The sequence below is a fragment of the Larus michahellis genome, chromosome 18, assembly GCF_964199755.1.
Source record: "Larus michahellis chromosome 18, bLarMic1.1, whole genome shotgun sequence".
Lineage (NCBI taxonomy): Eukaryota > Metazoa > Chordata > Aves > Charadriiformes > Laridae > Larus > Larus michahellis.
The window spans coordinates 5,370,479-5,383,289 of record NC_133913.1 but is presented as its reverse complement, the minus strand read 5'-3'; the positions used below and the strand labels follow the sequence as shown (position 1 = coordinate 5,383,289).

The window sequence follows — 12,811 nt, the reverse complement described above, 5'->3', positions numbered from 1 at the left end:
CGCGGCCAGGCGGGGTTGGAATGGCTCCAGAGACGGAGACTCCCCCACCTCTCTGGGCAGCCTGTGCCAGGGCTCTGCCACCCTCACAGCAAAGAAGTTCCTCCTCCTGTTGAGATGGAACTTCCCAGGGGCAAGTTTGTGCCCGTTACCCCTTGTCCTGTCCCCGGGCACCACTGAGAAGAGCCTGGCCCCATCCTCCTGACACCCCCCCTTTCAGTATTTATCAGCGTTGATAAGATCCCCCCCTCAGCCGTCTTTTTTCCAGGCTGAAGAGACCCAAATCCCTCAGCCTTTCTCCATCAGAGAGGGGTTCCAGTCCCCTCAGCATCTCGGTGGCCCTTTGCTGTCCCCTCTCCAGCAGTTCCCTGTCCTCACGCCACCCTCTTCCCCGCGGAAACGTCCTCCTCGCAGCTGACAAACCTGATGGGGTGGGAGAAGAGTCGCCCCTGCTGAACCCCTCCAATTTCTGTCCCCGCGGCACTGAGGAGGCCGCTCCGGAGCAGCCAGGGGAGGCAAAGCGGACGCTGAACTCCCAGCGCTGCCCTCGATGGTGAAATTGTGTTTCTCAAACACTCAAAAAGGAGAATTTCTTTTAGCCTGTCGCCTACTCCTGTCCCGGGCTGCAATTTGCCGGAGCCGCAGGTGAAGCCGGGGTTGATTTTCCCCAGCGTCGCAGACGACGGAGCCGGCACACAAGGTTGTGAAACCCCCAGCGCGTTGCGGCAAGATGTTCCCGTATTTATACTCCCGATTTTTGGGTGGCTTCGGATTCCCGGCGCTGGAGTTCCCCGGTTGATTCGGTGGCCATCTGACAGGGCGGGCAGCTCGCATGCCGTGCCGGAGGGGTACCGAGGGTCGCTGGAAACGAGACAAGAAACGGGCTTTTTAAACTCTGCATTTTCTGTCGGATGCAAAAATTCCCCAGCGCTCACTTGCAACCGCTCGTTTTAAGGGAGAAAAACGTCATTTTTAGAGACTATAACGCACAATAAATCAGGGAAAGGTGTAAAGGTCCTGTGGGTGCTGGGCTCCGCGCAGGGGGGAGGTTACAGGCCCAGAGCTTTGGGGTGTCAGCGCTGGAGAGACCCGACACCAGCACAAACGCCCCCCCGGGACCCCAAAGCAGCAGCTGACCCACAGCATGGGGCCCCCCAAGCCATGGGGGGGGCTCAGCGCGGGGCCAAGGCCACCAGGGCCTGGCCTGGGATGGGGGGGGGGGGGGCTGTCAGCTTTGGGGGGCAGCCGGGGGGTGGGGATGGATTGGGGCCCTGCCCACCCTCCCGGCCTGGGGAAGAGGCAGCAGCCGGGGGGTGCTGGGGGGGGGAACCCCTTGCTTGCACCACTCTGCACCCCCCGTCTGCACCCCTGCCACCCTGCACCCCCGCCTGACCCCCACCCCCACCCATTTGACCCCCCCTGCGCCCTCTGACACCGCCCCTGCACCCCCTTTTTGACCCCCCACCCCCTTTCTAACCCCTCCCCACCCCGCACCCCCTATCTGCCCCCCTGGCATCCTCTGACCCCCCCACCTGCACCCTCTGACACTCCATAGTTGACCCCCCCCCCAACCCCGCACCCCCTTTCTGACCCCCCCTGCATCTCCTGAACCCCCCCCACCCCGCACCCCCTATTTGCCCCCCTGGCATCCTCTGACCCCCCCACCTGCACCCCCTGGATCCCCTAATAGACCCCCCCCCCATCCGCACCCCCTTTCTGACCCCCCCTGCACCCCCTATTTGATCCCCCCTGCACCCCCTGACCCCCTCCCTGCACCCCCTTTTTGACCCCTCCCCACCCTGGACTCTCCCGCACGCTCTGACACCTCCCCCCATGCACCCCTCTTCTGCCCCCCCTATTTGACACCCCCCTTTTCTGAGCCCCCCGCCCCCGGCTCACCGGCTCCGCGCCTCCGGCCGGGGAACCCGGAAGTGCCGGCCTTGCCGGGAGCGCGCGGGCCACGCCCCTTCCTGACGTCAGCGCGCAGCGGGGCGGGGAGGCGGGGCCACGCCCACCACCCCACGGGGCAGGGGGCCGGGCCGCGGGGGCAGGCGGGGCGCGGGCACGCGCGCGTGCAGGGGCACGCGCGTACGTACGCCCGCGCCCGCGCACTCACGTGCTCTTACACATGCACGTGCGTGCACACCCGCGCTCTCGTGTGCAAATGCTCACGTGCTCGCACACGTGCGAATACATACGCGTGCACGCGCGTGCACGTACACGCAACCACATACACGCATGGACTCTCGTGCAAAGGCACACGTGCTCATAGCCTGGAGATGGGCACAGACACAGGCACACACGTGCACACACATGACAACACACGTGCACACACGCACACACGTGCTCGTACATGCAAACACGTGCACACACGCATACACACACACGCACGTACACGCATGCAAACACACGCGCACACACGCATACACACACATGCACGTACATGCAAACACATGCACACACACACACATGCTCATACACACATGCAAACACGTGCACATATGCACACACACACATGCTCATACATGCAAACACGTGCACACACGCATACACACATGCAAACACACGTGCACACATGCAAACACGTGCACAAACGCACACACACACATGCTCATACACACATGCAAACGTGCACAAATGCATACACACATGCTCGTACACACATGCAAACACGTGCACACACGCATACACACATGCAAACACGTGCAAACACGCACACACACACTCGTACACACATGCAAACACGTGCAAACACGCACACACACTCGTACACACATGCAAACACGTGCACACACACACATGCTCGTACATGCAAACACGTGCACACACACACGCAAACACACACATGCTCGTACACACACGCAAACACACGTGCACACATGCATACACACACATGCTCATACATGCAAACATGTGCACGCATACACACATGCAAACACACGTGCACACACGCACACACACATGCTCATACACACGCAAACACATGCACACACGCATACACACATGCAAACACATGTAAACACGCACACACACACTCGTACACACATGCAAATACGTGCACACACGCACACACACATGCTCATACACACATGCAAACACACGTGCACACATGCATACACACACATACACACATGCAAACACGTGCACACACACACGCAAACACACACACATGCTCGTACACACACGCAAACACACGTGCACACATGCACACACACACATGCTCATACATGCAAACATGCACACACGCATACACACATGCAAACACACGTGCACACATGCACACATACATGCTCATACATGCAAACACGTGCACACGCATACACACACATGCTCATACACACATGCAAACGTGCATATATGCATAAGCACATACACATACGGGCACATACACATACATGCTCATACATGCAAACATGCGCACACATGCATACACACACATACATGCTCATACACACATGCATACACATGCACACACAGTCATAAATGTAGACACACGTGCACACGTGCTCATACAGATGTGGAAGTACGCACACACACGTGCACAAATGCACACATGCACATCCCTCCAAAACACGTGCACACATGCACACACACACATACATGATCATACACGCAAACGCACGTGCAGACATGTACACACATGCACATGTTTACACATGCACACACACATGCACGTACGCATGCACGTACACATACATGCTCATACATGCAAACATGTGCAGACACACGCACATGCACACGTTCATACATGCGAACACACGTGCACATGTGCTTGCATGTATGGGGATGTGTGTGCGTGTGTGTGTGCATGCATGCACACATTTGCAAATGCACACATGCTCATACACACGTGGAAATACGCACACACACATGCACACACACGCACACATGCACATACGTGCAAACACGTGCACGCATACATGCTCATACACGTGCAAACACATATACACATGCACACGTTTAGACGTGCAAACATGCGTACACACATGCACACACACCCTCATACACACGTGCAAACACACGTGCACACACGCACACACATTTGCAAATGCACACATGCTCATACACGTGGAAATACGCACACACACATGCGCACACACATGCACATACATGCACACACACGTGCACACATGCGCACGCATCCTCATACCCACATGCAAACACACGTGCACACACACGTTTGCAAATGCACACATGGTCATACACATGTGGAAATACACGCATGCACGCACACATGAGCACAAATGCACGCGTGCACACGCATCCAAAACATGTGCGCACACGCATACACACACATACCTGCTCATACGCACGTGCACACATGCCTACACATGCACACTCGTTCACACATGCAAACACACGTGCACACACGCATACACACATATGCTCATACACACATGCAAACACACGTGCACACACATTTTCAAACGCACACATGCTCACGCACATGTGGAAATACACACACACACGCACACACGCGCACACATACATGCACACACACACATGCTCATACACACAAACACACGTGCACACATACACACATGCACACACGCCCTCATACACACATGCAAACACACGTGCACACACGTGCGCAGATCCACACACGCTCAGACACCTGTGCAAATAAATACACACGCACACACACGCACACTCATGTTCATACACACGTGCAAACGCACGCGCCCACATGTACACACGAGCACACACGTGCACACACATGGCAGGCACACGTGTGCACGAAGCCACACGTGCACGCACACATGCAAACACACGTGAGCACACGCACAAGCAGACACACGAGCGCACGCGTGGCAGGCACAGGTGCACAGACACACGCCCGAGCGGGCACACGTCTGCACACGCATGGACAGACGTGCCCAGGCAGGCTCACCCAGACCCCTGCCCACACGTGTGTACTCGCACATGCCTGCACACGCCTGCACACGCCTGAACACGCCTGCTCACGTGCGCACATGGGTGTCACAGGCTGGGGTTGGTGCTCCCCCCGGGCAGAGCCACCTCCCCACCGTCCATTCACGGCTGCGACACACGCGTGTGCATGCGTGTGCAGGCCCGGACACACGCGTGTGCGCTTCCCCCCTGCTCGCAGGATGCTTTGGGTGAAAACCCGCCGGGTTTTCACGGTGACTTCGGCAGCGCTTCCCTGTCCTCCGACAACCGTGACGGCCTCGGACACCCCACGCCACCCCGTGGGGACGTCCCTTCCCGCCGGAGCGTGTCCCACGCGTGTTGGGAATCCTTGCAGCCGCCCGGTCCCACCCCGCCGGGGTGAGCTCTGGGGGTCCCGAGCGCACGGCGCCCGCAGCGTCCCCCCCGTCCCCCTCCGTGCAGGGGGACCGTCGCGCTCGGGGTGCAGGGGAGCCACAGGGCGTCGGGGCGGGGGGGTGGCGTGTGTCCCCCCTGCGCGGCTGCTGCGGGCGCTGCCGGCATCGGTGCGGGGTCACGGCAAGGAAAGGCCATCCCGGGAAATAACAGCCAAGGAAACGGTCAAGGAAAGAGCGGTCAAGGAGATAACAGCCAAGGAAATAATGAGGAAATTACAGCAGGGAAATAACAGCCAAGGAAATAACATCTGAGGAAATAACAGCAAGGAAATAAATATCCAAGGGAATAACAGCCAAGGGAATAACAGCCAAGGAAACAGCCAAGGAAATAACATCCAAGGAAATAACCAAGGAAATAACAGCGAGGAAATAACGTCTGAGGAAACAGCCAAGGAAATAATGGTCAAGGAAATGACAGCCAAGGAAATAACATCCAAGGAAATAACCAAGGAAATAATGGCCAAAGAAATAACTGCTGAGGAAATAACAGCAAGGAAATAATATCCGAGGAAACAGCCAAGGAAATAATGGCCAAGGAAATAATGGCCAAGGAAATAACGGCAAGGAAAAAACATCCAAGGAAATAGCCAAGGAAATAACGGCCAAGGAAATAACGGCAAGGAAAAAACATCCGAGGAAATAACCAAGGAAATAATGGCCAAGGAAATAACGGCAAGGAAACAGAAGCCAAGGAAATAATATCCGAGGAAATAACAAGGAAATAACGGCAAGGAAATATCAGCCAAGGAAATAACAGCCAAGGAAATAACATCCGAGGAAATAACCAAGGAAATACTGGCCAAAGAAATAACTGCCGAGAAAATAACAGCAAGGAAATAATATCCGGGGAAGGAGCCAAAGAAATAATGGCCAAGGAAATAACGGCAGGGAAACAGAAGCCGAGGAAATAACATCCGAGGAAATAACAAGGAAATAACGGCAAGGAAATATCAGCCAAGGAAGTAACAGCCAAGGAAATAACATCCAAGGAAATAGCCGGGGAAACAGCCAAGGCCATAACAGCCAAGGAAATAATCGCAAGGGAATAACATCCAAGGAAATAACCAAGGAGATAAGAGCTGAGAAAAGAACGCCGAGGAAATACCGTTTGAGGAAGGAACCAAGGAAATAACACCCAGGAAACGGCGGCGCCGGGTGGGCTCAGCAGTGCCCACGCCGGGGCCGCGCAACAGCCGCCGTCCCCGTCCCCGTCCCCCTTAGCGTCGCTGGGCCCTGTTGAAGATCTCCATCTCCTCCTCCTCCTCCTCCTCTGGGGCGTTCCAGTCGCACGGCTGGGCCAGGGCCCGTTCCTGCTGGGAGGTGAGGAGCTGGTGCAGGTCCCGCAGCCACCCCGGCGCGGAGGCACCCCCCTCGGGGCTGCCCCGGGGCTGGCGTCAGCCCTGGGGACACCGGGGAAGGAAGGTCGTAGGGGCAGGCTGCGGAGCGGCCGGTGGCGTGGGCAGCGGCCAGACCCGCTCCCTGCCCTTACCTGCGCTCTGACGCCGTCCTCCTCCACGCTCCATGCCCGGGGCAGGAATTTTTGAAAGAATCTGGGGGGAAAAAAGAGGAAAAGCAGGATAAAAAGTGGGGGCAGTTACCAGCAGGAAGGTTGTGCTGCCGGGGCCGCAGCTAATGTGGGATGGGTGGCATCTACAGCGCTGCAAAATCACAGAATCACAGAACGTGTTGGGTTGGAAGGGACCTCTAAAGGCCATCTCGTCCAACCCCCTGCAGTGAGCAGGGACATCTGTAACTAGATCAGGTCGCTCAGAGCCTCATCCAGCCTGGCCTTGAATGTCTCCAGGGACGGGGCCTCCACCCCCTCTCTGGGCAACCTGGGCCAGTGTCTCACCACCCTCAGTGTCAAGAACTTCTTCCTAATGGCTGATCTAACCCTGCCTTGCTCTAGTTTAAACCACTGCCCCTCGTCCTATCGCTACGTGCCCTTGCAAACAGCCCCTCCCCAGCTTTCCTGTAGGCCCCCTTCAGGGACTGGAAGGGGCTCCAACGTCTCCCCGGAGCCTTCTCTTCTCCAGGCTGAACCCCCCCAGCTCTCTCAGCCTGTCCCCACAGCAGAGGGGCTCCAGCCCTCCCAGCATCTCCGGGGCCTCCTCTGGCCCCGCTCCAACAGCTCCATGTCCTTCTTGTGCTGAGGGTTCCAGAGCATCAAAAGAACCGTTGCCAGCAGATCCAGAGAGGTGATTCTGCCCCTCTGCTCCCCTCGGGGGAGACCCCCCTGCAGCGCTGCCTCCAGCTCTGGGGCACCAACAGCAGAAGGACACGGAGCTGTTGGAGCGGGGCCAGAGGAGGCCCCGGAGATGCTGGGAGGGCTGGAGCCCCTCTGCTGTGGGGACAGGCTGAGAGAGCTGGGGGGGTTCAGCCTGGGGAAGAGAAGGCTCCGGGGAGACCTTCCAGCCCCTTCCAGTCCCTAAAGGGGCTCCAGGAAAGCTGGGGAGGGACTCTGGAGCAGGGAGGGGAGCCATGGGACGAGGGGGAAGGGTTTTAACCTGGAAGAGGGAGATTTAGGTTAGTTATTAGTAAGAAATTTTTCCCTCTGAGGGCGGTGAGCCCCTGGCCCAGGTTGCCCAGAGAAGCTGTGGCTGCCCCATCCCTGGAGGGGTTCAAGGCCAGGTTGGACGGGGCTTGGAGCAACCTGGGCTGGTGGGAGGTGTCCCTGCCCAGGGCAGGGGGTGGAATGAGATGGTCTTTAAGGTCCCTTCCCACCCAAACCATTCTGTGATTCTAAGGTGCTATGAAATAGGGCTGAGCTGGCACCAGAGAAGAGTTTTGATGGGAACCAGAGCGGGGAGGCATTTCCTCGGGGCTGGGTACTGTGGTTGCAGGGACGTGGGACCACATGGGAGCCCGGGGCCAAAGACATCCACCACATCCAGGGTGCAGCTGCCTGAGATGTGAGCTCACAGCTTTGGGGTCCCTTCTCTGGGTGTCTTAAAAAAGCTCTGTGTTTTTAACCTAATCTGGTGAGTCTTTGGTGCCCACATGCCCGGGGCTCAGGGATTAGGTGCTGTTAGGAGTAAAGATCATTCATGACACAGCAGTGGCACGACGCAGGGGTTCGTTACCTTTTCGGTTGTGATTTAGTGGTACTTCGGGGTTGGGAAGCAGCTGCATTTTTTTGGGAGCAAGCCTGGTGAAGGAGAGAGGGGGAGAGTGACTTGTAACATCAGGATTTTCTCGTCGTACTCTGCAAAAACAAGGGAGGCCAAAAGGTTCTTCCTCCAACCGAGCCCGTTATATACACGTGCAAGCCTGTACCAGCAGCCACGATTTTAGAAAGAGCCCATCCTCCCTTCCCAACTCCCTGCTTTTCCCTGCCTCCGGAATGACCCGAACTCCCAGAGCTCTCCTAATCTCAGCAGTGTTTATGTCTGCCTTTCTTATCTGCGCAGCGTTTTGCAGGGTGCTCCCCTCCGATTTAACCCCGGCCTGAAACACGTAGGTCGGGTTTTAAAGAAATAAAAGCCGTTTTGTTTTGTTCCGTTTTGTTTTGTTTTCCGAGAAGGGCCCCAAATGGGGGCTGAAAGCCTGTGGGCACCCTGGGTCCTCCCCCCAGCCTGTCCCACTGCCCTGACCCACGCGGAGCCGTCACGCCTTGCCGAAGAACTTGATTTTGTCCTTCCAGAGGACAGGCTGGGAGAGTTGAGTTGGGGGTGTTCAGCCTGGAGAGGAGAAGACTCTGGGGAGACCTTAGAGCAGCTTTCCAGTATCTGAACGGTACCTCCAAGAAAGCTGGGGAGGGACTTTTTACAAGGGCATGGAGCGATAGGACGAGGGGGAATGGCTTCAAACTGGAAGAGGGGAGATTGAGATGAGATCTGAGGAAGAAACTCTTTGCTGTGAGGGTGGTGAGTCCCCGGCCCAGGTTGCCCAGAGAAGCTGTGGCTGCCCCATCCCTGGAGGGGTTCAAGGTCAGGTTGGACGGGGCTTGGAGCAACCTGGGCTGGTGGGAGGTGTCCCTGCCCAGGGCAGCGGGGTTGGATGAGCTTTAAGGTCCCTTCCAACAAACGATTCTGTGATTTAATTCTACGATTCTATTCTGTGATTTTGGCAAGAGGGAAGGCAGCAGGGGAATCGCTGCATGGCTGAAAGCAATCAGCGTGGGCAGGAGAGCAGGCCAGGGTCAGGAGAAGAGCCTGGGAGGTGACTCTGTAGGGTTGGGATTGCGGGATAAAACTCAGGGAAGGGCTGATGGGAGAGGCTGGGTTGGGAACGTGCCGCAGCCCCACTCAAGGAAGCTGTTCGGAAAACTGCAAAGCAGAGCTACAGATCACAGAATCATAGAATGGTTTGGGTTGGAAGGAACCTTAAAGATCATCTAGATGCCAAGACAATCCCCTCCAAGCAGGCTTGAACCCGCACTGAGCTGCATGGATGCCGTGACCAGCTCCAAGGTTGGAAGAACATCTCCTGTGCTAGCCACGGGCATTCGCATCGGCACCCCGGGGCTCAGAATCCGTGTGGGGAGGCACCACCCTGCCCCGGTGCACTCCAGCTACAAGGCTTGACTGACAGCTGTCTGTCAAACAAGTGACCGGCTTACCTCGAGACGACAAATCACCGTGAGAATAATCACAATCATGATGGACACCGACATCGATAACGGGAACCCGTCACCCAAGGTGTACTCTGCTTTCAACTGGGAGCAAAGAAGAGAAAATCAGGAGGGGAGAGAGAGTTGCTCCTTCCGTTCCCCGTTGTCCAGAAGGACGTGTCCAGCAACGCCCAGTATCTCTCCTACCTTCCCTGTGAATTTCCTGCCCGTTTCCTTGGCCGTGCCATTGGAAACGTTCCCTTCCAGGAGACACTGGCCCGTGACAGCAGAGGCTGACTGGTCATCTTGCCCCTCGCTGAGCAGCTTTACGAGCAGCCCCGTCTTCGAGACCATCTTTGCACAGGCCAGCTGGAGCTTGGGCCGGCGGCAGTCCATCCTCAGGGTTCGTGCCACCTGGGCGATGAACGTCCGCAGCGCTTCGTTGGGGATGAGCAAGCGCAGGTCATGGTTGACCTTGGTTTCAAAGAGGTCTCCTTGAACCAGCGCATCGTCCGGGCTGTCGGAGCTACCTGGTTTATTGAGGAAACCGGATCCTTTCTTTTGTTGCTTACAATGTGTTTTTGTGGCTTGAGGGATGGCTGGTAAATGCCCACCTAGAGAAGAACCCTTTTCTTCAGCAGTGTCCTCTAGCACGCTGCTTGCAGTGGGGGGGCTGTCGTTAACCAACAGCGTATCAAAAAAATGCTGTTTTGTGTTTAGTCTCTGCTTTACTTGCTGTCGCTGTGGGCTCTTCCTCTGGATTCACGTTGCCAAACGTCTTGGAGAAAAGCTGAGTGCTTTTATTCAGATACGGGCTGTCCTCCTGCTTGTGCTTCCTGTAAGTCCAAACATAGTCCTGCCTTGGAGATGGTGCCTCCTCTGCATCTTCTACATCCTCCACATCCTCCATCCCAGGAGTTTTCTCGGTCTGTTCCACAGTATCGGAATAATTTTGAATGTTACAAGACCCAGATAAATGAGGGGCCTCCGCTGGGGAGTGGGAAAGGGAATGTTTTGAAGGAGGTGTGGATATTTTGCGTTGTCTGAAGACCGAGAGGTTGTCAGTGGGGTTTAACCTGCCAGCTGCTTCCCAGGGGTTCAATGTTGCACGGTTCAAACCTACGTCACGCTGCTTTTTTACCCAGGTTGTCTCTCCCTCCGCTGCCGGGATCTCCTGCACCTCCTGCTTCAGCACGCCAGGCGCTGGCAGGGCTGAGACGATGTTTTTCACAGTCACGACGATTTTAGCCTTGTGCAGCTGCTTCTTCAGCTCAGCCTCTTCTAGAAACTAGAGTTTCCTCATAGCAGTTTCACTGGTCCAGCCCATGCGCTGAGCGCTGTGCAGCATCAGCATCAGCTCCGTACTGGTTTTACGTTCCTGCCTGGATAGCTGCTGAGGGGAATATGAATTTGTTCCAGAAATGTGATCGTGGGGGTTACTGAGATCACCGTCAGTGCTGGTCAGGCTCAGGACAACCGCAAGCGTTACAGTTTCATGCTCTCCGAGCGAAGGCTCCTTGGGCTTGAGGTTCAACACCGTGCTGACGCTCAGTTTCCTGGATTGTACGGCTTCTATTATTTCTCCTTGTGTCTCTGCCAGAGGAGCCGCGCGAGCTGTAAAACACCGGGAGAGCAGATCGGTGGCTCGGCATCACAAGAAGCTTTCTGCCAAAACACAGGGTCAAAGGTTTACCCCAAGCAGCAGGCGCTCGGCTTTAAGACAAGGAAGTGCGTGAACTGAAGGGTGGACGTGTTACAGACGGGGAAAAAATCTTGTTAAATCAATCAGATTATCTCATCAGATAGATGTTTCTTTTCTGGTCTCTTTGGATCGACGGGAAGCATCCCGGGGGAATGGGTTTGCTGTCGGAGAGTTTCCCACAGCTCGATACGAGCCAGTGTTGAGTCGCTAAAATCACCATAAAGCTTTTAAACTGGGAGCAAGCCTGGAAAGCAGAACACCCAGAGGCACGGTGTTTGTCCCTGAGCAGTTATCCCGACCAGCCCTTCTCCCTGCGGTCAGGAAAACCTGGGATATTTCATGTTAAAATACTGTGGTCTGCCACAAGCTGCAGTCAGAGCGAGCCCCTGATAACGGAGAGCTTTTTCGCTGCTGGTGGGTGCAGCTCCCATCACCCTGGCCTAGAAGAAGTGGAAAACGTTGGGGATTTGACCCAGAGCCACGCAAACGGCCCAGGAGGGCACCCGCTGAGTCTGCAGAGCCAGGATAAGTCTTGAAGAGTCCCACACCAAGGCTGCAAACACACCCTTATCTCTAATCCTGCTTTGCAGATAGCCTTGTGCCAGAGGCAGGGTGACATGGTCAAGAATATTTACAGATTGCGAAGGTATTTAGGCCTTTTTTTCCCTGTTAAAATGATAGGAAATCGGACGCATAAATACCTTTGAGGTACCTAGCCCTAAATGGCTTAGCAGCCTGTTTTCACAGAATCGCAGAATGGTTCGGGTTGGAAGGGACCTTAAAGGCCACCCAGGGCCACCCCCTGCCCTGGGCAGGGACACCTCCCACCAGCCCAGGTTGCTCCAAGCCCCGTCCAACCTGGCCTTGAACCCCTCCAGGGATGGGGCAGCCACAGCTTCTCTGGGCAACCTGGGCCAGGGGCTCACCACCCTCACAGCAAAGAGTTTCTTCCTCAGATCTCATCTCAGTCTCCCCTCTTCCAGTTTAAGGCCGTTACCCCGTGTCCTATCATTACACTCCCTGATCCAGAGTCCCTCCCCATCCTTCCTGTAGGCCCCCTTTGGGTACTGGAAGGGGCTCCAAGGTCTCCTCGGAGCCTTCTCGAGGTTAGGCTCGCTTGTCCAGCTCCAGTTTGAAAATGAGTTACTCGGGGACCTTCCTGTACCTATTTGCAGAACTCCAGCTTGTCTCCGATTTGTTACCCCTTGCAAAGAT

The 12,811-nt window shown here is 56.0% G+C and overlaps 2 protein-coding genes across 3 annotated transcripts in view; both read right to left on the bottom strand.

The window, feature by feature from the left end:
* Positions 1–6,506, bottom strand: part of PLEKHM1 (pleckstrin homology and RUN domain containing M1) — a 29,269-nt gene extending 22,763 nt beyond the window's left edge. The window contains exons 1-2 of one of the 2 annotated variants that reach the window (XM_074562007.1): positions 6,448–6,506; positions 421–858 (exon numbers count right to left, since the gene is read on the bottom strand). The gene's annotated coding sequence lies outside the window, so the exon portion shown is untranslated. Of the gene's footprint in view, positions 1–420; positions 859–1,896; positions 2,016–6,447 lie in introns of those variants that run through there. The other variant, XM_074562005.1, reaches the window with a different exon arrangement.
* Positions 6,507–6,550: 44 nt separating this feature from the next.
* Positions 6,551–11,416, bottom strand: LRRC37B (leucine rich repeat containing 37B). Its single transcript, XM_074562009.1, has 5 exons — positions 10,102–11,416; positions 9,904–9,999; positions 8,426–8,490; positions 6,832–6,892; positions 6,551–6,655 (listed from the first exon to the last, which is right to left on the bottom strand). Exons 1-5 carry the CDS (start codon positions 10,288–10,290, stop codon positions 6,560–6,562), a joined length of 507 nt encoding a protein of 168 aa, XP_074418110.1. The 5' UTR covers positions 10,291–11,416; the 3' UTR covers positions 6,551–6,559.
* Between the last annotated feature and the right edge of the window lie 1,395 nt (positions 11,417–12,811).

Excerpts from the sequence above, each read along its gene's own strand:
- LRRC37B (XM_074562009.1), bottom strand. The coding sequence starts at position 10,290 with ATGGACTGCCGCCGGCCCAAGCTCCAGCTGGCCTGTGCAAAGATGGTC. Across the intron at positions 8,491-9,903 it reads CGGTGATTTGTCGTCTCGAG|GCTTGCTCCCAAAAAAATGC; the intron begins GTAAGCCGGTCA and ends CTCCTTCACCAG. Across the intron at positions 6,656-6,831 it reads AGGACGGCGTCAGAGCGCAG|CAGGAACGGGCCCTGGCCCA; the intron begins GTAAGGGCAGGG and ends CTCACCTCCCAG.